Source organism: Mustela lutreola, chromosome 9 (assembly GCF_030435805.1).
Source record: "Mustela lutreola isolate mMusLut2 chromosome 9, mMusLut2.pri, whole genome shotgun sequence".
Taxonomy (NCBI): Eukaryota; Metazoa; Chordata; class Mammalia; order Carnivora; family Mustelidae; genus Mustela; species Mustela lutreola.
In genome coordinates this window covers 571,805-596,391 of record NC_081298.1, presented here as the reverse complement: position 1 = coordinate 596,391, position 24,587 = coordinate 571,805, and the positions used below count along the sequence as shown (strand labels likewise).

Sequence of the window (24,587 nt, the reverse complement as noted above, 5' to 3'; positions counted from 1 at the left end):
TGAAACCTTGAGCCCCTCTGCGACGAGGCCCGCCCTCTGCCTTCGGCCCCGCCTCGCGCCGCCGCGGCCCGCCTCGGCCAGACCGCCCAGCTTCCCCGCCAGTCCGCGCGCACGCGCGTGCTCGGGGCGTCAACGCCCGCTCCTCCAAGAAGCCCTCCCTGATTCCAGGCGTAAGAGGTCCTGACTTCCTGCCTCAGGACGCCTGCTGGTCCTCCTTTCCAATGTTTTTGACCAGATGGTAAAACTCCATGCCTGTGTGGTTGGCCTAGAAGGCCAGGCCTGCCTGTCTGGCTCCCTCAAGAGTCTCACAGGGAACACAGTGGCCTTGGAGAAGGCCTTTGACTCTTTGACTATGTGACCTCCACACCGGTCTGATACTCGTGCAGGTTCCCAGGGAAGCCAGGCCCAGACATGCCTTCCTCTGCACAGCCGGTGCTGTTGGAGGCTTGGGCACTGAGCAACAGACCAGACAAGGAACGGCTGAAGTCAGCGTAGAGGAGGCATGCAGCGTGCAAGTGTCCTCGGGAAACACTCAGACTCTGGGCCGTGCAGGACGCTGGCAGGGCTGGCCGCCGCGGGGACTTTGGACTTGGCCTGGGGTCAGCATTCAGGAGGCTGGGCATGCCTGCATCTCCAGGACCCAGCCCGTCCCTGTCGCCCATCTTCGCCCAGTCAGCCCCACTGGGGCTGTCCGCTGTCCAGCCACAGACCCTGCTCAGCCCACTGGCTGTGCTGTAAGCTGTGACACAGGGACACCAGCCTCTCCCAGAGCACTTGCTTGTCCAGCACCTGGCTAGAATGGGCTCTGGATTCCTGGCAGACTCAGGAGCTACCCTACAACCCAAAACAAGAGGAGGTGCCCCCAATAAAACCTCAAACACGCAGATGTGAGAAACACATCCAGAGTAGTCTTTATAATAAAATTAGTATTGAATCATATAACACAGAGTCCAACAAAAGATATAAAAATTGGAATGTAGAAATTGATTTGTAGAAAACATCAGAATATCACTTCCCACCCCACCGCTGGCAGAAAGTTCTGCAGCAAGGCCACAGAAAGGGGGTGCGGGGGCAAGCCCCTCCTAGTGTAAGCAGCTTGTCTGCCACATCCCCCAGGCCACAAGGATGTGCAGAGACTCTGGGTCAGAGCTGCCTTACGGGGGGGGGGGGTGGTGGTGGTGGTGGTGGTGGTGAGGGTTTGCTGAGGTGAGGGCAGATACCAAGACAAGAGTTTCCAGACCAGGCAGAACAGGAATGTACCCTGAGGGACAGGGGGAGTTCCTCAGCCTTGCAAAGGCAGACACAGAGGACAGGTTGTCCCAGAAGCCCTGACCTGGGAGCAGGTTTGAGTTTGCAAAGGAGAGGCAGAGCTCAGGCTGAAGGCACAAGGCTGCCCATCCAGGGGCACGTCAGTCTCGGTCCCTACCCACAAACCCACGGTCCGGGCAAGGTTGTGTGTGTATCTGGTTCTGGTCTGCCCTTCTGCCTGCAAGGGCAGGTGGCCCCTGAAGGACACAGAGCTGTGGGCCCCAGTGAAACAGGGTAGTGGGGACAGAAAAAAGACCCTCTCTTCCAGGGAGGCCTCTTTGTCTAAGTTTGGGATAAGGAACCTGTTCCAGTAAAAAAAGACACTGGCGTCTGGTTTATTTTAGAAAATAGAAAACCGGGGGGCCTGGCTGGCTTAGTTGGTAGAACATGCAGCTCTTAATCTCAGGGCCATGAGTTCAAGCACACACTGGGCAGGGAGCCTACTTGTAAAAAAAGAAAAAAGGAAAGAAAGAAGGCTGAGCCCCACAGCCAGCACCCAGCGTGGTCAGGGATGGCACCCAAAGACCACAGAGTAACCCCGCGAGGATTTCCTTCCCCACCCCAAACCTTCCCAGCAACACCAGTAGGTCCAGAGGACCTCGCCTCATCCCACACCCCTGAGATGATCCCTGCAAAATATCCCAACAAAGGCAGCACAGCAGGGAGACTGGGGAGTCCCTCTCTCCTAAGCGTAGGCACATGCTGGCAGGGCAGGGCCTGGCCTGCCCCCCTGTCCCGGGAGAGGCCGAGGCTCCAGATGAGGATTATTGCTCAGAACCTCAGCGCAGACCCAACCGGGGCGGCGGCAGCCAGCAGTACCTAACCCTAACCGAAGGCACGTGGGATTCTGCTGAGTGCGGCCTGACAAGGCAAACTGCGGAAGAGGGGTGCGGACTTTGCCTCGAAGTCCTGGCAGCCCGAGGTCAGTGCGCAGGCAGAGTGGGCTCTTCAGGGAGACAGGGCAGGCCTCCTCCGAACGCGCACCTGGCTGGCGGGCACGAGGCTCTGCTGGCCCTCACAGAAGTCCAGGAATCTCCGCCAGAGAGGGCAACAACGCAGGAGGCGGTGGTCCCCTGCGCAGGTTAAGGGGCAGGGGTCCGCGGTGGACCGCAGCCCCGCCCCGGCCCTCCCTGCCCCGCCCTGGCCCTCCTGCCCCCAGCCATTCAGCCACACCCCCAGGGAGAAGCCCCGCCCCGGCCTGCCCCGCCCCCAGCCGTGCAGCCACACCCCCAGGGAGAAGCCCCGCCCCGGCCTGCCCCGCCCCAAGCCGTGCAGCCACACCCCCAGGGAGAAGCCCCGCCCCGGCCTGCCCCGCCCCAAACCGTGCAGCCACACCCCCAGGGAGAAGCCCCGCCCCGGCCTGCCCCGCCCCAAGCCGCGCAGCCACACCCCCAGGAGAAGCCCCGCCCCCCAGCCGAGCCGCCCAGCAGTCCTACCAATGAAGCAGAGGCCCTCTTTGGCCCGGGTGATGGCCACGTTCACTTGATTGGGGTCCACCACAAAGCCCAGGAACCTCTTCAGCCAGCTCTTGGTCGGCCGCTGGTCCAGGTCACTCTCGGGGCACGTGCGCACGGTGCTCACCAGCACGTAGCGCCACTCGCTTCCTGCGCAGGTGGGCGCCCGTGATGAGGCCCCGCCCAGGTCCGGCACCCACCCGCTGGCCCGAGAGGCCCCTGCCCCAGAGCCGCGCTCACCCTGGCTCTTGGTGATGGAGCACACGCTCACTCCGGTGACACCCTCTTGCCCAAGCCTCTTGCCGATCTCCGCAGCCTGAGCATTGTAGGGCGTGAGAATGGCAACGTCCTTGGGGTCCACGGTCCTACCCAGGGTCAGCTGCTTAGCAATGCGGACCTGAGGGACCAAGGGGTGCTGCTGGAGCAGGCCCTGGAACCTCTCCTGCCCTGGACACCCGAGCTTCACCTGTTCCCTCAGTCTCTCTGTCTCCTCCTCCAGGAAGCCCTCCCTGACCAAGGGGCACCAGGGAAAGTCTCACTGACACTCACCACCTCGGCCACCTCCTCCGGGTTGGCCTTGGAGTTTTCATTCCCTTCATCTGTGGACACCAGTAGGCTCTGCTCATGGCCCTGCACGTGGCCAAAGATGACAGAGCAGCTCTCCTTGCCAGCGTGGCCCAGGACGCTGGGCGGCCGCTTCAGGCCCGGCCAGGTCTTCAGCTTCTTCTTGTAGAACTCCGTGGAGGGGAAGGCGCAGATGTCCGCGTGCTGCAAGGCAGGGTGCGAGAGAGCTGGGGGTCTTGGAGGCCAGGGTGGACATAGGGGGTCGAGGTGTGGGCAGCAACCCCTTGGGCATCCCTGGCCTCATACCACACCGCGGCCAGAGACGGCGAGGCTGGGGCCGGCTTACCATGCGGTACTGTGTGTCTAGCAGGAAGGCATCTGCATGATACCTCTCGAAGAGAGACCGGTCCAGCCCCAGATTCTGCAGCTGCTCACTCCTGACCACAGGCCGCAGTTGCTTGTGGTCCCCCAGAAGAACCACCTGCAGACACAGGCAGCCACGGTCCTGACACCTGCAGACCTCGAGGTCCAGCCCATGGCGTGGCCACTCCACCACCAGGAGGCTGTCCTCCGGGCGAGGGTTAGGGTTAGGGTTAGGGTTAGGGTTAGCCGCACCCACTGCCACCCACCTGGGGCTCCCAGCTCAGCACCCAGCTCCCTCACCTTCTCCACCCCTGAGAAGGCCACCAGCGGGATGAGGGTCTCGGGCTCCGTGGCCATGCCCGCTTCATCAACGAGGACCTGCCGCACAGCCAGCCTCCTGAGGCCAGCCGAGGCCGCACACGAGCACGTACACAAGATGACCCGGTGCCGCTCCAGCTCGAACCTCCGTGCCTTCCCCAGCACCTGCTTGTACCTGGGTGGGGATAGCCCTCAGTCACACAGGGACCCCCCCCCCACATCTCCACCGTGGAGACAACGGCACAGCCCCAGCGGCTTACCAGTTGAGGTCATCCTTGGAAAAGACCTCCCCTTTCTGCACCCGAGCGTCAAACCCCCTGATGACCGCCGCGTAAGGGTTGGAGGCCTGCCGGACCCTGTGGTGCAGGGTGATGCTCCTGGGGTGGGAGGGGCATCCATGAAGCCCCGTGTCAGTCCTCGCCCCGACAGGACTGTGGGGGTCCCACACCCACAGACTGCCAAGAGACTGCACCTGAGGCTCTGGTTGGGCCTCCCCTCCCGAGGGGTCTTCCTGGGCGGGCCGCTGCTGCCCACACTGGGCCCCGGGAATTCGGTGGCCTCAGCCTGCTCACTGTACACCCGCAGCGGCTTCAGCTCGGCTCTCCTGCTCAGCAGCAGTCCTGGCGGCAACAGGACGTGAGTCACCATCCCCCGGGACCAGCACCGTCAGGCAAAGCCCCCACACAACCAGCCCAGCGCACCTGCCAGGACGTCCACTGACTTGTTAGAGGGACCGCAGTACAAGACGCACGGGCCCCCCAGCAGCTCCTCCTCCCTGGGGGCGCCCCAGGCCATCACCTGCTCCTCATTTGCCTTGTGAAACCAGAACACGATGTGGAAACCCACCACGGTCTTCCCCGTGCCTGCGGGCAGAGCGCGTCATGAACAGAGCCCCTGGCCACCAGCGCAGGCAGCCCGAGGCCCCAGCCCTGCAGCACAGGCCCCACCTGGCGGGCCCTGGATCACTGTGAACGGCTTCTGCAGGGCTGCCCTGACAGCCCGGTTCTGGCTGGAGTTCAGGGTGTGGCGGCCTCCGGGGAGGTCGAACATGCGTTTCTCCAGGAGCCTGCTGTACGTCCCTAAGGAAGGGTCAGGCCTGCCTGAGCAGGGGCGCAGGGCAGGACCCAGGCAGGATGAAGGGACATGGGAGAGCTGGAGGGTCCCAGGACCTACCTCTGTGGAGGGTCTGCTCAGGAGCAAGGCGGAAGGGCGGAGGGATGGGCCGGCCCAGGGCAATGCTGACCACCAGCGGGGACGCACGGTCCAACCTGCTCACGGCTTCTTCCTTGCGACTGGGAGCAGGTGGCAGTGAACAGGGACCCAGGGACATCCCCAAGACTACCCCCAGGAGGGGACACCCGGCCCGCTTTTCCCCAGCTTCTCCCTGTGGAAGCTACTCACATGTCAGGAAGCTGCTTGGGCAGCACCTCAATAGTGAATCGAGTGCCCGATCTCAGCACCTCTTCTGGAACTTTCTCCATGGGCATGTGCTGGACGAAGAAGTACACCTGCCTGGAGGTCTCCTGCCGGTCGGCCTGGCCCTCCTTCGGGTCCCAGTGTCCTGTCAGCCCATGGGCCACCCAAGTGTACGTGTCAGGGTCGATGCTCAGGAGGGGAGGCCGGCCGGGGCCAGTTGGGGGGTGCAGCTCCCCTGTAACGGGCATGGCCGGCAGCCCCTCGAGCCGGATGCAGAGGTAGCAGTGGCCGAAGCCGAGGTCAATGCCGTGCTCGCTGAGGAAGGACGGCTCCAGGCAGAAGGAGCCGCACAGCCGCCCCTGCGCCACCTGCTTTGTGTCCCAGGACACGCTGACCTGCTGCAGAGTGATGGAGTCCCCCTCCGAGACGGCGCCTGCGGCCGACTCCAGAGAGCAGAACGGCCCCCACACACGGGCGTACTCGCCTTCATCGAGACACCGGTCCTGCGCCGCCCGGGGTGCCTGGTCCAGGAAGCAGTCGCCGGGCCGCTCTACGTGCTGCAGGCAGAGGGTGAGGCCCGGCGCCACGGTGCACAGCTGCAGGCTTGGCACCAGGAAGCCCCGCTGCGGGCAGGCGCTGAGCTGCACCTGCAGCACGTCCCCGCTGCCCAGCTCCCGGGACACCTCCACGAAGTGGCCGCAGCGGCTGTGCCTCACGCGGCCCAGCTCCCGGGGCGGGGGCTCTGCCGTGCCCAGCTCCCGCACCAGGGCCGCCGCCTCGGGCCACCGCTCCGCCTGCACTAGCTCCAGCAGCTGCTCCCACCGGGCGGCGTCCACCCGCCGGGTGTGGGGGTCCAACAGGGTGCCGGGCTGCGGGGAGCGCAGCCCTTCCGCCTGCACCGAGTAGATGCGGCGCCGCCATTCCAGCCGCAGGCCGGGCCGCCCAGCCAGGTCCCTGGGGTGCTCGGCCAGCTGCAGGGCGCGGTACTGTACAGGGCAGGGGTCAGGCAAGGTCTCGGGGTTGGTGGGAAAGAGCAGCTTGAAGCCGCGGGCGCCCATCTCCACGCCCGCCACGATGCCCAGCTTGCCCCGGGGCTGGACCCGGAGCTGTGCAGCCAGATGCAGGCTTCGGGCCTGGCGCTGATAGGCCTGGGCGCGCGCGTGCTGGTGGCTGAATTCCTGGCAGAGCCCGTCTATGTCCCTGGCGGAGTAGGGAGCGCCCCCATGGCCCAGCACCAGCAGGACCTGCCGCTGCACTACCACGTCCAGGTACCTGCGGATGGGCGAGGTGGCCCACGTGTACCAGTCCACCCGCAGCGCGTAGTGCCCCGCAGCCTGCTGCTCACCCTGGCGGGAGCGGCCAAACACAGAGCGGCCCAGGGCCTTGCGGAGGTCGAGGCCCACGGGAGCCAGGGAGGGGTGCACGTCATCTGTGGTGATGAGGTCCGCCAGCAGATTGTGGTCCCCAGCACGGGCGGCGCGCTGCAGGTGCCTCCACAGGGTGGCCAGGAGATAGACCTGTCGGCCGGGAGACCCACAGCCCCGCAGGTGGTGGCGCAGGTGCAGGGAAAGGGGCACCAGCTCCCCGTGCTTCTCCTCCAGTGCTGCAAGCTGGCGCTCACTGGGCGCGGGCTGCCACCGCAGCAGCGTGACCGTCCGCGTGCACTCGCTGCTCACAAGGAGCTCGGCCACCAGCCTGTTGAACTGGATCATGTACTCCTTGACCATGGTGTGGGCCGCGCGGAAGCCCAGCACGCCGTCCTCGCTGGGCTGCTCGTAGTGTGCGTCGGTCTCCAAGCGGACTCGGCGCAGCACCCGGGAGAAGTGGCAGGCGGCCACGACACATGCGTCCACAGAATCCAAGAGGCTGGGCAGCTCCCCACCGGCACCCGGGTGCTGCCTGATGATGTGCTCGGCCTCCTCGTAGGACAGCTGGCGGTCAGAGCGGATCACCGAGGGCGCGATGTGCAGGCCTTTGAGCTGGTCACTGCCCTTTTCAGCCGTGAGGAAGAGGGAGACGGCCAAGCGATCCTGGCCCGGCAGGAGGCTGAGCGCATCCTGGCAGAGGCTGGCCGGCAGCATGGGCTGCGGCTCCCGGTCAGGGGCGTAGAATGTCACGCCCCGTCTTCGGGCCTCCAGGTCCAGAGGCCCATCCCTGGGGACAGCGCTGGCCACATCGGCAATGTGCACGGCCACCTCGTACCTGGAGCCCAGATCTCGGACGCTGAGGGCATCGTCCAGGTAGCAGGCACCCTGGGGGTCCACGGTGAAGGTCAGAAAGCCACGGCAGTCCTCCCGGCGGTCGGGCGCCCGACTGAGCTCTGCCCGGTACTTCTGCAGTGCCTTGCTGACGGAGGCTGGCTCTGGCCCCGGCGCCCTCAGGCCGTGCTCCAGGTCCAGGATGCGGAGACTCTGCTCCCAGGTGGTAGCCTCAGGTAGCACCTCCAGGATGATGCCCAGGGGGTAGTAGAAGCGGGGTCGCCACAGGACAACACGCACCAAGAAGAGTCGGCTGCCGCGGGCCTCAGCGGGGAGCCGCTCGTACCCCACGCGCCGCACACGGCCCTGCTGGACGCAGTGCACGGGAACCTGCAGCGGGTCCTTCAGCTCGGCCACGAAGATCTTGGTCACGGAGCCGTCGATGGGGGTCATGATGCGAGGGTCCCACTCGTCCGTGCGGCACACGAACACCAGCTCCCGCCGCTTCCTCTTCAGCACGCCCACCACGCGGCCCTGAAGCCTCCCCGAGGGGCCTCTGTCTGCGCCCAGGACCTCCACCAGCACCTCGTCCCCGCTGAAGGCCATCCCACAGTGCAGGCGGCCCCTGATGTGGATGGGGCCGCAGTCCGCGTCGTCCAGTGGGATGGCCAGCGCCCGCTCGAAGGTCTCCTGCATGAAGGCGCAGGGGCGGTACAGCTCAGGCTCCAGGCTCAGCAGCTTCTGCAGCGCGGCCCGCGGCAGGCTCCTGTACTGCCGGGCCTGCTGTGGGGACTCGGGCTGGGCGACGGCGTCCAGCAGCCCGTCTTCCCGGACGGTCACCGCCAAGTTTCGGGCTTCATCCAGGAGCTCCTGCAGGATGGAGTCGTCCGCGTTGAGCTCCAAGTCGGAGGGCCAGAAGTCCGACTCCGAGTCCTCGAGGTCCTCGGGGTCCCCATCTTCCGTGGCCGGCAGCCCGGCCACTGCCTTCCCCGGGGCCACGTCCCCCACCGACGAGTTCCCAGCTGAGGTCCTGTCCTCAGCCTCTGGGGGCACCGTGGCGGTCTCCCTCACCACCCGGCAGCCCGCCGCCGCAGACACCAGGGCCGCGTCCCCAGCCTCTGTGCTCTGTGCGGCCTCGCCTCCCGCTGCCAAGGTCTTGGGAGGGGATGTCCTCCCTTCAGCCCCTGGTGCCACCTTGTCCGTGGCCACGTGCTCTGTGGCTAGAGCCCCTGTTGTGCCCTCCTGCGGGACAGCGTTCTGGGCCACGGCAGCCACAGATCTCTCTGCGTGGAGGGCCCAGCGCTGCCTCCTGCTCTGCACCGCACTCTGCTCGATGTGCTCCAGGGACAGGCTCTCGGGCCAGACGCTGCAGTGCTTCATGCACTCGCGGATGAAGCTCTTCCAGAGCTTGCTACAGGCCCCGAAGGAGCAGAGGGCCACGGCGTTGCCCACAGCCACCACCTGGGACTGGGCGCGCGTCATGACGGTGTTGAGCACGCGGGCGTCGGTGAAGAAGCCCAGGGCGGGCGCCCCGCAGCTCAGCAGGCTGCTGCAGCTGTGCACGGTGCTCAGCACCACAGCCCGGAACTCCCGCCCTACGGGGGGGGGGGGCGGTCAAGGGGGTCAGGCCCGGGGTCGGGGGGAGCCCGCCCAGCTCCGCACCTGCCCCTCCCCACCCCAGCACTCATCACCCACCTGGCAGGATCTCAAAGCTGCCCACAGACACCTGGCCCAGGTCCCTCTTCCTCAGCTCCTGCCTCAGCGCGACCACCTGCAGACACACACGGCCAGAGCAGCCGGCCCGAGTGAGCCCCTGCGGGGGGACACGAGGCCCACGGCCCGGAGCCCCGGCCCCAGTCGCGGGTTCGAGCCCCACACCGTGGCCTGGCAGATTCCTCCCTCAGCTCCTCTCTCAGGAGGAGCCGCTGAGGCTGAGGAGGACCCCCCTCCGGCCAGAGAGGGACCCGCGCCCTCCTCCGGGCATCCCTGCCAGAAGAGGGGAGGTGGGCTGTTGCGGGCGGCAGGGGCTCACCTGGGCACCATGGGACACGGCACAGATGTGCCTCTGCTCGCGGCTGCCCCAGCAGGGGGGCCATGTCTGGTAGATCTCCTGCACCTTCTCCACGACCTGCGCGATCTCCGCCGCGTTCAGCCAGGATGCGCGTGACAGGTCCCGCTCGGGGTTGCCCGCCACGTGGCAGAACATGAGAGGGTAGTGCATGGGGTGGCGGGGGACCCGGCCGCTGGCGTGGATGGGGCTGCCCTCGGCCAGGTAGAAGTGCCGCGAGACAAACTGAAGGATGGCCTCGGTGCAGCGGTAGTTCTCGTGGAAGATGAGCCGGCTGTGCCGCGCCACGGCGTGGGCCTCCCTCTGGTAGTGCCAGAAGAGGCGGCAGAGCAGCGTGTGGCCCGCGGCCTGGGCACTCGGCACGCTGAAGAGCCTGGGCGTGACCTGCCGGTGGTCCCCTGCCAGCACCAGGCGCGTGCTGGGCCCGGCGTAGCGCAGCGGGGTGAGCGCCTCGCACTCCAGCATCTGGGCGGCCTCGTCGATGAGGATGTGCGAGAAGAACCCGCTGGGCAACCTGAGCTCGCGCGCCTGGGACGCCGTGGCCACCACAATGCGGTGCTGCTCCAGCTCGGCCCGTGTCGGGGCGCGGAAGGCCCGGCGGTCCCCGGTCAGGAGGCAGTAGCGCAGCGTGGCCGCGTCCGTCTGGCTGGGCGGGCGGTCCGTGAACATCACCCGGAGTGGAGTGGCCTCAGGGTGGCCACTGCTCACATAGCGGTGGAAGTGCTCCTCGATGTAGATGTCGGCCGCGCTGAGGGAAAGGGCACACGGTCCACCGAGGCATGTCCTGTGAGCCCAGCCCGGCCTGGACGCCAGGAATTCAGCAGAGGCACACAGACCCACCCCACACAGCTTTGACGCCAGCAGAGGGGACAGAGGACAAGGTCAGAGTCGGACAGGAACCGGCAACAGCACAGAGGGTCGGGGTGGGCAGGGAGGGATCCCTGGAGGAGGAGGTGAAGGAGCTGGCCGTGCAGAGAGGCAGAGAGCGGAACCTCAGGGGCCCCTGCCTAAGATAGCCCGGGTGGCCAGAGGCTGTGCTTGGCCCGGAGCTCAGCTCCCGGGGGGCTGCCAGTGGGTGCACCAGCTCCGGGAGCAGATGGAGAAGCACCGAGGCCAGGGTATCCTGGGGACACGCGAGAGCCCCCGGGCATCTCTGCAAGGACCTGCTCCCCAGGACGCCAGGGATCCAGGCCCACCATGGGAGAGACCCCTGCCTGGGCAGCAGAACGTGCTGGGAGCCAGGAAGCTCATACCAACCCCAGGGGCTCTGTGAAGAGAGACTGAGGGGCGACAACAACAGAGCCAGCCCTGGAACTGCAGGATGGGCCACGCCAGACGCCCCCCAACAGCTCTGTCTGCTCTGGGGTCTCTGTGGAGGCACCCAGAGCCCCACCCACAGACAGCAGACCCTGACGCCCCAGGGCACCTTGCACTGGGCCCAAAGCACAAATGTCCCATCTCTTTTAGCCCAGGGAAAGTCCTAAGGGTCAGAGTGACCCTGACCTCCCTAGGAGCTGCACTGTCCCCTACTCCTGAAGCGTCCACGGGGCAGCCAGAGGACGCAGGCCCAGCCTAGACCCTGCTTTGCCGATGGCCAGGCAACGCCAGAGACCCACTCTAGCACAGGCTGCCCAGGCCTCCAGGGACCCTGGGAATGCCCGGCCCCCTCCTCCTCACAGGGACACAGCAGGCAGCGGCACGCTGGCCCCGGCCCAGCAAGCAGGCGGCGGCTCTGGGCTCACCTGTTGGTGTGCGTGCAGATGAGCACCCTGGTGTGGGGCTGCCGGATGACCTCCAGGGAGGCCATGGCCAGCGTGTAGGTCTTTCCTGTGCCAAACGGGCCGTAGATGAGCAGGGGGGCAATGGGCCGGACGCCCCCCGGGCTACTACCCGCAATAAGCGCCACGGCCAGCTTCTGCTTGTGGTTGCCGCGCATCGCGGGGGGTGCAGGCAGAGGCCGGGGCAAGGAGCATGTCGGCAGGTCTGGCACCACCAGTCGCACATCAGGCAGCGCGTCTACCGCCTGGTGCCAGAATCGGAAGGTCAGTGGGTCGATCTGGAACTGCACCTCAAGGAAGGGGCTGGTGTCGGGCCGCAGCCCCAGGGCCACGCAGCAGCGGGCCGGCAGCAGCAGCCACACCGCCCGCTCCGAGCTCGCCCGCGTCTCCAGCTGCACTTCAAACACGGTGCGGTCGGGTGCGGGGACGGGGGCCACCAGGGCTGTGCTGACCGCCCGGCCCAGCAGAAAGCCCTCGTCCGTGTCCGGCGTCCGCGCGGAGGGTGTGGGGACCTCGGCATAGAGGGCCCCTGATGGCGGGAAGAGCATACCCAGGGCCGGCGTCTCCAGGGCTGTCCTCAGGGACACCGGGCCCCGGAAGTTCAGCCTGGAGGGGAGAATCTGGTCAGCGCTCCGGGGCCGGGACTCTGCGGCCCCACAGCCCAGCGGCCCTCACTCACCTGGCCACCAGCCGCTGCTGAGCCGCCTCTTCCTCATAGAGAAACTGGTGCACCCTCGGACGGTAGTCGGCACAGGACATGGGGCCTGGGACGGAGCCCCCGGGAGAGAAGTCCAGCGCCAGGGCGGGCACCTTGTACTTGGCCACCAGGGCCACCTGCTCGGCCGTCCGCTCCACACCGGGCACCACGTGGCGGTTGCCCGTGTGCCAGCGCTCCAGCTCCTCGGCGTGGCCGCACGCCGGCCTGCCCTGCGGCCCCGGGCAGTGCACCTGGCCCAGCAGCAGCCCCAGCTTTCGTAGCAAGGCCGGCCGGCGGCCAAAGTCGAAAACCACCCACTGCTCGAAGCAGCCGAAGGAGGCGCCCTGCACGCGCACCTCCACCCGGAACCCGGCTGGGGCGGCGCGCACTCGGAAGCGCTCCCCCTTCGCATAGAGCTGGCCCGGCGGGAGGCGGGGGGCCACCAGCGAGAAGTCTGCTCCCAGCTCCTGCTTGAGCAGGGCCACGTGCAGCAGGGGTTCCTGGGGGAGAGACTGGATGGGGAGGCAGCCCCAGACCCTGCCCGCCCATCAGCGTCCAGGTGGACACTCAGGCCCCTCCCCACACTGCTGGGCTTCCTGGCTGTGACCCCAGAAGGGCGCTCGGCCTGTCTGAATCTTGGAGTTCCTCTCTGCAAATGGGGTCCCAGAGCAGCCCCTGTGGAGGCTGAGCAAGGGGAGGGTGTAGCACGGGACGCTCAGGGCACACAAGCTAACTGGCCTGGTCCTCGCTCTCTGAACCCGACCTTCCCACCAGCTCGGCCCAGAGACCCACACATTGCTTCAGACCACACAGGCGGCTCCAAAACCGGGAGCCCAACCACCTCCCCGGCTGAGCTGACGCCTCACCTCAGAGCGGATGTCAAATACCCAGCTGTGCCGAGTCTTCTTTTCGGGGGCCTGATGCACCAAGGGCTGGTTGCAGGTGACGGACACGCCGTCCACAGTCTCCGCCAGCTGCACAGAAGCCGGACCGTCAGCGGCGGGGCTCTGGCCCCGCAACCCCTTGCCCACCGGCCTGGTCCCCACTTACCACCAGGACCTCACTTCGACTTCGCTGGTACTCAGCCAGCAGCCGGGCCTGGTAAGACACCAGCCCCTCCTGCCAGGCGGCCTGCTCCCTCAGCTCCAGGCCCTGCGCCCGCCGCACCCACTCCTGCAGCTCCGGCTCGGAGTGCGCCTTGGTGCAGGCATCCCCGTACTCACAGAGGTCGGGACTGGGCAATGGAAGGTCAGCAAGAAGAGCAGGGGTCAGCCCTGTCAGCCCAGTGCTGGCCTGTGGCCGGAGGCAGGGTCGATTCCAGGCCTGGGGCAGGGCAGGGTGGGAACAGGGCCCCTCCCTCCCGTGCCCATGAGAGAAGGCTCCATGTGCCTCCCTCAAGCGCCTCCAGAGGCCGGGGCGGGGACCGGCCGATTGCACAGAGGGGATAGAGAGCCCCTGGTCCCGGCTGAAGGGGGGCTTTTCCCCCACCCCCACCCCACCATCCTCACTTGGGGCAGAGCTCAAACGCGGAGAGCCCCGTGGGTGGGCTGCGGTGCTCCCAGATCTCGGCCGGGTCCAAGGCCACCATCTGTGCGTGGTCCAGGGATGAGCAGTGGTTCTCGAAGGCCTCCTGGGAGGGGCAGGTGACCAGGCAGGCACGGCAGTACAGCCGGACGCTGGGAGGCTGGCCGCAGGGAGCTGCACATTCGTCCTCTCGGGGGGCAGTGGGCGAGAGCAGGTCCTGCCGCTGGAGCCCCCCCAGCTGCTCGGCCTCCCACACGGCCATCTCCACCGCACTGTGTGCGTACTGGCAGCGGGAGGCCCCGTGCCGGCACGGCCGCCCGCGCCCCACGTACATGCAGTAGGCCAGCGGCTGGCCATACTGGGGCTGCGGCCGCACCTCCACTACCTGCTGCTTGCGGCGGCCCTCGGCGCTCACGTGAGCCAGGAGTGAAGGGCAGGCCCCGTGCTGGGGGCAGAGGCCCTGGGCGTCCATGGGGCAGAGGCGTGGAGGACAGCTCCGGAAGCAGTGAGAGCAGAGCAGCTGGAAGTGACCGCCATGCTCGGCGCGGATGGCGTCCGCGGGGCTGTGCTGCTCCCCCTGGGCACCCCCACCCTGCAGCTCAGTCTTGAGCCACAGACGCCCGACATTGTGCTCCCGCTCGAAGTTCCAGACCAGGGCCTCCTCCCGGCTGCGGGCAAAGGTGCACTGGTTGCCGTGCCGCCGGCAGCCGAGCCCCGGGCTGTAGTACCAGCAGACGTCATAGCGGGCAGGCCGTGGGAAGCTGGGCCGACGGGCCACCTTGCGCCACACCCTGCTCTTGGTGGCTCCCCTGAAGCGGGCCAGCAGGATCTCTCGCGGACAGTGGTGCTCTGTCCGGCGCAGCACATACGTGCTCTCATTCAGGCGCTGAGTACAGTGAGGGCAGCCCAGGTGCAGGTCCACCTGGGCACACAGCCTGGCCAGAGACTGCTCCTTGGTGGCCATGGGGCTGGTGGGTGACGAACCAGACCGTGGGGACAGCATGCCTGGCCTGGATCTGCGGAGGGCCGTCTGAGGCTCACAGCATCACCGGGTCCTCTGGGGCTGTTGGCTCATGATGAGAAGTCTGGAGTGGGAGGAGCAAGGAGCCGGGTCAGACCCTGAGGCCGGGAGCCCCACAGGCACCCAGGCAGGGGCTCAGTCACACTCTGCCTCTCAGCCAGGCCAGGCAGAATTCTGTCCGGTAGACAGGTGGAGGGGCTTGTTCCTCCAAGGAGCTGGGCCGCACTGACCTTGACCCAATCAAGACCCTTCCCACTTCTGGGGGGGGTCTCTGGGCCAGCCTGTGGGAGGAAGGGTGCCCTGGCAACAGGAGCCCTGGGGGCCCACGGACTCTCTGGGCTCCCCCGGGAGCCTCCCTCTCCACACCCTCCAACCCCCGCTGGCGCAAACACACGGCTGCCCTGCTCCGCGGGACCAGGCTGGCTCCGGCGACCTCCGCGCACGGCGGGGGCCCGCAGGACGGCACCGCGGCAGAAGTGGGGAAGCCCCGTGCGAATGGAACTGGCCGGGGAAACTCTGAGCGCGACACCAGCGCTGTTTTCAGAGGAAGCCGTTGCAGCCTCAGCCTGGAGGGGGGACGCCCAGCCCGGTCCGGCTGCAGAGGGACGGCGCTGAGAGCCCAAGCCCGGGGGACGCTCCCAAACCGGACACTCGGGTTCCGGCCTCGGGGCGCAGAGATCGCGGCCCCTCCCCAGGCCGGGGCCAGGGTCGCAGCGACCTGGCTGCCCCGCTGCCCCGGGGGGTGGGGGGGCCGGGCGGGGAGCGCGCAGGTGGCTTCCGGGAGCCCCCGCCGCCCGCCACCGCGCCGCGCGCCCCTCCCGCGGAGCACGGCCGCCCCCTCCGCTCCCTCGCGCCTGGGGGGTCCCACGGAGCCCGCCCCGGAGGGCGGCCGAGACTCCGGCCCCTCGCCCGGCGCTTACCCTGCGCGCGGAGCCGCCCCCGCCACCGGCGCCCGCCCCGCGTCGAGCGATCACTTTCGTTTCTGCCCGCGGGTGACTCGGAGCGCTGACGCCCCAGCGCGGAAATTACCTCACCGCACCCCCCCGCCCCCCCGCGCCCCGCCGCCCTCCCCGCCCCCGGCGCCGCCCCCTCCCCCACCCCCGCCCCTCGGCCGCGGCGGCCAGGTCCCTGAGGTCCACCCCGGCCCCAGGTGCCCCGCGCGCGCGCACATCCGCGGGGCGCCCCGGCCGGGCAGTTTGCAGAAGGGGCCAAGCCCGCGGCGGCGGCGAGCAAGCCGGACAGCAGCGCAGCCGGGAAAGGGGCTCCGGCCGGGGCGCCCCTCGGCTGTGGAGCGGCTTCACCGCCCACCGACCTGTCCGGACTGAGGGGCTGCGGCTCGAGGACTGGGAAGGGGAGGGGCACGGGGAGGCTTTTCTGAAGGATTCCATCCAGTCTAGGTCGGAGGGACCTGCCTACCCTCCTCGCTGGCGAGATTCTTACTGAGGATGCCCTGGGGTTATAGCCAATCCCTGGACAGTGTGCGCTCCCCCATGCCAGATGGCCGGAGGGTCTGGAGCACTTTGCGGCCTGACCCCCCAACTTTCCTGCACGGGCGCCATCCTCAGTCACCCCTGAGGAAACTGAGGCCCTGCCCTCATGGGCTAAGGCCAGCGGGCAGCTAGCTAGCAGAGCACCCAGTCCCCCCACTACCCCCTGATGCAACCCCAAGGATCCTGGCTTCCCAGATTCATAATCTTGTAGAGTCCCCTTGAACAATGAAGAGAGCCAACAGACACAGCAGAAGTTTGACGGCCAAGACTGGGCCAGAGGACACGCTCCCAGCGCGCAGGCTGACCGCGGGGCACGCCGGCCACTGTGGCCTGAGGGCACCCGAGCAGCCTGGCCCACAGTCCCCTGTGCTGGGAAGGACTGAGGCCCCCTGCCAAAACCCAGCACCCGCTGTCTGAAATGTACCCTCTGGAGGACTGCAGCCCCGGCTCCACCGCAGCCAGAGCCCCCACACCTGAGCCTCCAGCCAGCTTCCAACTGCAAGAGAACACATGCCCAGTGTCGTTTCAGGCCATCAAGTCTTGGGGCGACTTCTCACACAGCCATGGGGAGCCGGTACACCAAGACTGTTCCCAGTAAGAGGCGGCTGTCCCAGAGCAAGGCTAGCACCATGTTGGGGGGGCAATAATGAAGCATCCCATCGAATTCAGGAAGCTGGATTCATAATGGGTGCACCATCATTAATCATACTGGGAGCCTCAGGATATACAAGCATCAAGTTCGAGGACATAATAAAGTCTTCCATAAATGATAACAATGGAAGACCTAGGGATGAGCTTACCAAGAAGCAGATGTTCCCAAGAGATACAACAGAACACCACCGACAATGGAACGGAATCCTAGGAGATTAATATCACATAAAGATATTAATTCTTCCCAAGCTTATCTAGGAACTTAATACAATCCCAATAAAAATACTAAGATGAACTGGGGGATAGACTAGCTGATTTTAAAATTCATTAAGAAAAACATTATACACAGGGTGCCTGGGTGGCTCAGTGGGTTAAAGCCTCTGCCTTCGGCTCAGGTCATGATCCCAGGGTCCTGGGATCGAGCCCCGCATCGGGCTCTCTGCTTAGCTGGGAGCCCGCTTCCTCCTCTCTCTCTCTGCCTGCTTCTCTGTGATCTCCGTCTGTCAAATAAATAAATAAAATCTTTAAAAAAATAATAAAAAAATTAAAATTAAAATTAAAAAAAGAAGAAGAAAATTCAAGACCCATAGCCCTGACGAATATAGAAGCAAAAATTCTCACCAAAATATCAGCAAACCAAACTCAACAGTACATTTAAAGGATGCTCCAGCATGACCACGTGGGATTTACCCCCAGAGGGCAAGGATGGTTCGACATCTGCAAATCGACAGAAGCGACACGTCACATTAGGAGAATGAAGGATAGGGTCACCAGGGTGGTGCGGTGGGTTCAGCCTCCAGCTCTTGGCTTCAGCTCAGGTTGTGATCTCAGAGCCATTAGACTGGACCCCACGTCCAACTCTGCCCTCAGCACAGAGCCTGCTGGAGAGTCTCTCCCTTTCCCTCTGCCCCTCCCACTTGTGTGCTGTTCTTTCTCTCAAATAGATCAATAAATCTTTTTAAAAAACAGAATTAAGGGTAAAAATCATATGATCATCTTAATAGATGCAGAAAAAGAATTTGCCCAAATACAACATCCTTTCTTGATAGAAGCGGCCACCGAACTGGATGTAGGAGGAATGTTCCTCATATAATAAACACCGCCTGCGGCAAGCCCACAGCCGACATCCTACTCAGCGGGAAAAAGTTAAAAGCCTTTTTTCTGAGATCAGGAACAAGACAGAGATGCCCACTCCCTCCATTCCTCTTTGACGTAGCACTGGAAGTCCTAGGCACAGCAATTAGGGGAGAAACAGAAATAAAAAGTGTCCATGTCAGAAAGGAAGAAGTAGAACTATTTCTGAGTGCAGGTGACGTGATCTTACATATAAAAAATCTTAAAGACTGCACTAAAAAACTGTAAGAATGTGAATGAACTTAGTAAAGTTTCAGGACACAAAATCTACACACAGAAATTGGCTGCACTTCTATACGCTTACAACAAACTATCTGAAAAGAAATAAAAAAGCGATCCTACTTACAATAGTATCAAAAATAATAAAATATTTAGGAATAAGTTTAACAAAGGAGGTGAAAGACGTGTACGCTGAACCCGTGAGATTCTGATGAAGAAACTGAAAAAGACACACAAGCAAAAATGGTAAGACATTCTGTGCTCATGGATTGGAAAAACTCATGTGAAAACGTCCATTCTACCCAAATCAATCGACAGATTCCCTGTGATCCTAATGAAAATTCCAATGGCATTTTCCATAGAAATAGAAAAAAAAAACTATCCTAAAATTTATTTGGAACCACGGAAGACCCCAAATGGTCACACTGAGAAAAAAAGAACAAATCTGGAGGCATCACACTCCCTGGTTTCAAGCTATAAGACAAAGCTGTGGAAACCCAAACAGTACGGTCTTGGCACACGTATGGACACACAGACCAGAGGACTAGACAGAGAGCCCAGACGTACACCCACACATGTACGGTCGGCTGATTTCTTAGAAGGGGAAAGGACCATCTCTTCAATGGGTGGTGTTGGGAAGACTGGATGGACATCCACCTGTGGAAGAATGAAAACTGGTCCCCGCTCACAAAAATTAACTCAAAATGGATTGGAGATTAAATGTAAGACCTAAAGCCATAAAACTTCCAGAAAAAAAACATGGGGACAAAGACCCTTGACGCTTGTCTTGGCAATGATTTCCTCCATGGGACACCAAGAGCCCAGGCGGCAGACACCAGAACAACCCAGCGAGACGACCCCAGACTACAGAGCTCAGCAGAGGCCACTGTCCGTACAGGAAGTCATCTGCAGGATGCAAACACACAGCCACAGACCATGTCTCTGATGGGGGCGAATATCCAAAACCCACGAGGAACACATACAGCTCAACAGCGAAGAAATAAATAATCAAATTTAAAAACGTGCAAAGGGGGTGCCTGGGTGGCTCAGTCATTAAGCGTCTGCCTTCGGCTCGGGTCATGATCCCGGGGTCCTGGGACTGAGCCCCGCACGGGGCTCCCTGCTCAGCGGGGAGACGGTTTCCCCCTCCCACTCCACCTGTTTGCGTTCCCTCTCTCGCTGTGTCCCTGTCAAATAAATAAAATCTAAATAAATAAAAATTAAAAAATAAAATAAAAATGTGCAAAGGACCTGAACAGACCCATTTTCAAAGAAGACGTACAAACGGCCAACAGGTCTGTGAAAAGATGCTCCACGCCACTCATCAGCAGGGAAATGCAGATCAAAACCACAGTGAGACCCCACCTCACGCCAGTCAGAACGGCTGGAACTGACCAGTCAGGAACGACAGATGCTGGCGAGGATGCGGAGAAAGGGGGACCCTCCCACACTGTCGGCGGGGACGCAGGCTGGTGCGGCCACTCTGGACAACAGCACGGAGCTCCCTCAGAAAGCTGACAAGAGAGCTGCCTACGACCCAGCAATCGCTCTGCGGGTATTTCCCCCAAAGATGCGGACGCCGTGGCACGAAGGGGCCCCCGCACCCGCCGCCCATCGCTGGGAGTCACCCCGCCGTCACTGGCACCCCCTCCCTGTGCCCCGAACAACTCTGAGGCCATAAAAGGGGCAGCATGTGAAATGTGGTGAAACGCGTTTTTTTCCAAGATACCTTGTTAAAGAAGAAAAATGAAGTGACCACAATGCATCCTGGGTTTTTAAAAAAAAGAACAGTAAAATTCATGAAGTTCGGAGGTGGCGGGGGGGGCACAGTCCGGTGAGCACCTGACTCTCGGCTTCAGCTCGGTCACCGTCGTAGGGTCATGGGGTCGAGGCTTCTGCCTCTCGTACCTAGAGAGAGAGCTCAGAACTCAGTTTCAGAGTCAGAAGAGCCAGGACTGTACGGCCAGGACAGGGGAAGACTTACTTTTTCCCTCTACCTTCCTGGACGTTGAGTTTGTGTTAAGTGCTCATATTCCTTACGCAGATACAGATGAAAACTGTAAAAGGCACCAGGTATCGAATCGTGAACCCTCACCGAGTTTCTTCTGCCCTTTTCCAGGGGCTCTTAAACGGGGATGACAGCCCTCACCTTCTGGCCTCACAGACCCTTTAGAGGCTGACGGTGACGACTGTCCTCTTCCACAGGGGTCCCTCCCTGAAGCCCGGACTCACGCCTCACACGGCACTGGGCCCCAACCTTCCCCACCTGCTCCCCCAACAGCTCCCAGTTCAGCAGATGAGCACCGCACCCTCCCCGGTGCCTGGACCCCTCCCACATCCCACCTCCAACCATCGGCAAATGCCCAGCCCCCATAGCCGAGCAGACACGGAAAGCAGAGAGCCCTGGGCGGCCTCCTCACCTCCGAGTCCACACCCCCACCCCTGCTGGGAGCACAGCCCTTCTTCCCCTGTCCTGGCCGTACAGTCCTGATTCTTCTGACTCAAACTCTGCTTGGCAGAGTCAATGCAGAGGGACAAATGGAAATGGGTGGGGATGACATGTGCGACTGTCACAGTGATAACAGAGACAGGGTGTCCATGCAGCCTCCAGGGCATCGCCCCTGGGAGACCTCGTGCTTACGGCAGACCAACTGTCAGACCTCGCCTGGCCTTGGGATCAGGGCTCCCATCACCAGCAACAGGACAGACTAACATCGTGCACCCCGGGCACGGCACTTGGAAGACGCACACCGCTCCTATAATTCCAGCCCCAAATGCAAAACCTCACACCAGTCCCAAGGAAGAATCACAATCTCTACAAAACGACCACCTCCGGAGAAACGTCCAGACCACAAAAGACGGCGAAAGGCTGGGGCATCGCAGATTCTTGGACTAAAAGCCACATGTGCGTATATGTGGATCTATGAGCAGCGAAAGGAGAAACGTGGCCGTGGGCTATCAGGAACGTGGCATCCAGGCCAAGAGTCCTGGTTTCATGAGTCACAAAGTACACGTTCTAGGAAGCCGAGGCTAAGGGGTCAAGGGTCGAGAGCTCCGTGAGTTCCACTCGCTCCCAGACGGCTCAGACTTCGGTTCACTTACGTCGTGAACTAAACGGGAAAGACGTTAGAAATTGAGAATCTAGATGAAGAGTACACAAAAGTCCTTCGCACTATGTTTCCGACTTCAGTGTAAATTTGTTTGAAATTATACCAAAGTAAAGACAAAAAAGGCATCAGCCAACACCCCCCCCCCCCCCCACTCCACCAGGCCTTCCTCACCCAGAGAATTTCCTGCGGCTCAGTCCTTGCCCTCCACGGCTCTCTGCCATCCCCTCTGGAACGCTCCGGACACCCTCCCCAGCATCACTCTGGAGAGCGGCGCTCAAGGCGTCCAGGGGCTCAGGTTAACACTTACCCAAAGAGAACTTAATACCCAGGTACAGGCCCACAAGGACCCGCCCAGGGGCCCTTCCCCTCAGCCAGAAAGTGACACCCTGGCCTGGGAGCATGGAGGCCACGGAAGTGGGAGGGTCCCAGATTTGCCTGGGGGCAGGGACACAGCCTTAGGAGGGCCCATGGGGCCATCCCACCTGACATGGGGGCCAGGAAGGGGGATGTCTCCCCCAGGAAAGGTCTACACAGCCGGGTGATCCCAGCTGCTCTTTCCACCCTGACCCTAGGGGGGCTCTACCCCACCCTCCGTGCACCCCCACCCCACACTTGGAACTCTTCCTGGAGCCCCCAGACCAGGCCCTGAGCCCCTGGAGAGTGAGCTTTGCAGAGCTGATGAGGTCGGTCACTGTGAAGATTGAGGACAATCCCAAAAGCCCCCAGTACATCCCCAGAAAAGGGGAGAGGAACTGGCCAGCCTCACTGGGGGCAAGGCTTCCTGCAGCTGGGTCAGACCTCTCCCAGCCAGGGGCCAGGTGGAGGGCGTGTCTGTTCTCCCAACAGAGGGAGGAGTCGCTCCTGTTGCTCGACTGGCGCTCTTGGGGGAGCTACAGACCCAGCTTAGACCCCCAGCCTCCCACCTGGACCTCACCACTCTGTTTGACTGGACATCGTGTGTGCTGTCAAGTGGGCTGTACCCACCTTGGCCCAACCTCCTGGGGCAGAGACGGAAGGAAGCTGAAGCCACCAAGGAGGAGGCAGGTTGAAGGGTGGAAGGAGCTCCTCAGAGGCCAAAGTCCTGGGTCTCCTCTGGGGAAACAGTCGTGGCCAGAGGCTCAAGTCCATATGCCTGACCTCTGGGCCTCCGTCCTCAGCACGCAGCCGGCCTGCCTTGTCACTTCCCAGGCAGGTCCAATCCCCGGCCACACCTCTGGTGCGGTCAGAGGGCCCGGTGGTGGAAAGGTGAGTTCAGGACAAGGAGCCCTGACTGCGCAGCAGGCGCTGGGGAGACACAGGAAGTCCCCTGCAATCCAGAAAGGTAGAATGTGGATCACAGTGTCACGGCAAAGGTCAGGAGAGCAACTGGGGCTGACCCACAGCCGAACCTTCCGAAAGTCCGAGCTTCCCAGCAGCTGACACGGGAGCAGGAGCTGAGCCCTACCTCACACCACACCAAACTGACTCCCCGTGGGTCATCTCGCTGTCAAAGCCCAACTGTAAGGCTTCTACAAGAACACGGAAGAAATCCTCACAGCCTCGGGGTAGGCAAACATCCCTCTGCGCGAACATGGGGACGCCTGGGCCTTTGGCTCAGGTCACGATCCCAGGGTCCTTGGTACAAGTCCCAGGTCGGGCTTCCTGCTGCTCAGAAAGCTTCTCCCTCTGCCTCTGCTTGTGTGCTCTCTCCATCAAACAAACAAACAGTAATAACAATAATAAATAATAAGTAAACAAAATCTTTTTAAAAATGAGCAAAATATTTGAACAGACCCTTCATATAGGACACGACGCACGCGCACTCGCGCACCACCACCGCCAGTCACCCGGGAAGTGCAAACCCAGTGAGACGCCGCGTTTGAGAAGATGAACGGCAGGGCCCTGGGGAGGCCGCGGAGCGACCCCACGGTACAGGTGGGGGTTGAGATGGTGCAGCCGGCCCGGTGCTCCCGACGCAGTTCAGTGAGTGTCTGCGTGAGCCGGCGGCTGGAGGCGTCTTCCCGGGCAAGCCACGCGCTTCTTCATTCTTGGGTGCGCGTGTGCGTATTATGTGCGCATGTGTGTCCATGTGCACGCATGTGTGCATGTGTGTGTGTGCGCGTGCACGTGAGCGGGGAGACGGAGAGAGAGACTCTCCAGCACGTAGCCTGAGGCGGGTCTCGATCTCATGACCCTGAGATCAAAACCTAAACTGGAGCCAAGAGCCGGGTGCTCAGCCGACCACACCCGGGAGGGCTTCCTGCGTCTTCCTTCTGAAGGACGCCTGGGCTGGGGGATGCCTCCTGCTGGCTGCAGGGATGGGAGCTGTCCCTGTACTGGGGCCCGCGGGGCACGGCGGCTTCGCTCACTGTAGCCCAAAACTGGAAACAGCACTAACGTTCACGGTCGCCACGAGATAAAGGGACTCTGGCGTGTGTGTGTATAATGACCTGCCGCTCAGGACGGCCCCGCACAGCTGGCACGCTCACGACAGCATGGCTGGACCCCAGGCCCGTTCTGCAGAGGGAGAGCAGCCAGGTCCCAAAGGGTACTTAACGCATGACCCATGTAGACAAAGTCCAGGAGCAGAGAAGGTGTTACCACACCAGGCCAGTGGCACACGAGTTCATCCCGCTCTCTTGGTGCAGGCATCCTGAGCAGCGGGAAGTCACGAGGAATTCGACCTAGAAACCCACAGGTCCTGGCCGAGGGCACAGCAAACCCGTTTTGCAGAAAAGCCTCCCACTGGGCCGTTGCAGCCGACAGGAGACCAGTGGATGGGCCCCTCCCCAGGTCTGGCCTCTTCGGCCACCAGAGAGAGAGGAGGACCCAGACGCGGCTTAGAGCGAGAGAAGCTGAGGAAGACACAGCAAGTCCTGCACCACGCGGCTGCACGAGAAAGGGCCCCAACCTCCGCGCAATGAAGCAACCATTTCCTCTGCTCCTGTGGGCGGCAGGTCGGGAACCGGAACTGGGGCCAGCTCCACTACGTCCGGCGCCGCAGCTGAAGATCCGTGCTCTGTGGCGGGCGTCATCGGGGGCCCTGCCCTCCAGGTCCAGCACATGGGCTGGGGGCTGGACCCACAGCGGCTCCTCGAGGACCTGTCTCTACGTGCACATGGTCTCCCCAGCCGGCAACCCGGGCTGCAGCCCCGGCGCGTCCGCAAGACAAGGGAGCGCAGCGGGTGGGACCACTCTCGCCTTTGCTGTCAGACGCGTGGCTTCTGCCGCGTCCCGCCGGGAAAGGGGAGTCCCTAAGGCCAGCCCAGAGCAGAGGGAGCAGAGTCCGTCTCCA

The 24,587-nt window shown here is 63.2% G+C and overlaps 1 protein-coding gene across 4 annotated transcripts; it reads right to left on the bottom strand.

The window, feature by feature from the left end:
• Positions 1–888: 888 nt before the first annotated feature.
• Positions 889–15,722, bottom strand: HELZ2 (helicase with zinc finger 2). Of its 4 annotated transcripts, XM_059188206.1 has the most exons (20): positions 15,630–15,722; positions 13,673–14,773; positions 13,215–13,398; positions 13,031–13,138; positions 12,147–12,664; positions 11,432–12,073; positions 9,654–10,437; positions 9,317–9,392; positions 5,409–9,216; positions 5,181–5,299; positions 4,955–5,086; positions 4,709–4,870; positions 4,480–4,627; positions 4,268–4,384; positions 3,990–4,182; positions 3,673–3,807; positions 3,312–3,530; positions 3,003–3,159; positions 2,745–2,912; positions 889–2,381 (listed from the first exon to the last, which is right to left on the bottom strand). In XM_059188206.1, the coding sequence occupies exons 2-20, from the start codon at positions 14,689–14,691 to the stop codon at positions 2,257–2,259; spliced, it is 8,814 nt and encodes a 2,937-aa protein (XP_059044189.1). In that variant the 5' UTR covers positions 14,692–14,773; positions 15,630–15,722; the 3' UTR covers positions 889–2,256. The 4 variants fall into 4 exon arrangements, 3 of the variants coding, with proteins under 3 accessions (XP_059044189.1, XP_059044191.1, XP_059044190.1); XR_009357327.1 differs by lacking the exons at positions 889–2,381; positions 2,745–2,912; positions 3,003–3,159; ... (1 more) ...; positions 3,673–3,807; positions 3,990–4,182 and having other exon boundaries at positions 4,729–4,870; XM_059188208.1 differs by lacking the exons at positions 889–2,381; positions 2,745–2,912; positions 3,003–3,159; ... (2 more) ...; positions 3,990–4,182; positions 4,268–4,384 and having other exon boundaries at positions 4,481–4,627; positions 4,806–4,870.
• Positions 15,723–24,587: the final 8,865 nt, after the last annotated feature.

Bases quoted from the DNA above. Each gene is read 5' to 3' on its own strand.
- HELZ2 (XM_059188206.1), bottom strand. From the start codon at position 14,691: ATGCTGTCCCCACGGTCTGGTTCGTCACCCACCAGCCCCATGGCCACC. The intron at 12,665-13,030 runs GTGAGGCGTCAG...TCTCTCCCCCAG, and splicing joins TATTTGACATCCGCTCTGAG to GAACCCCTGCTGCACGTGGC. The intron at 10,438-11,431 runs GTGAGCCCAGAG...CCTTTCCCTCAG, and splicing joins ATCTGCACGCACACCAACAG to CGCGGCCGACATCTACATCG.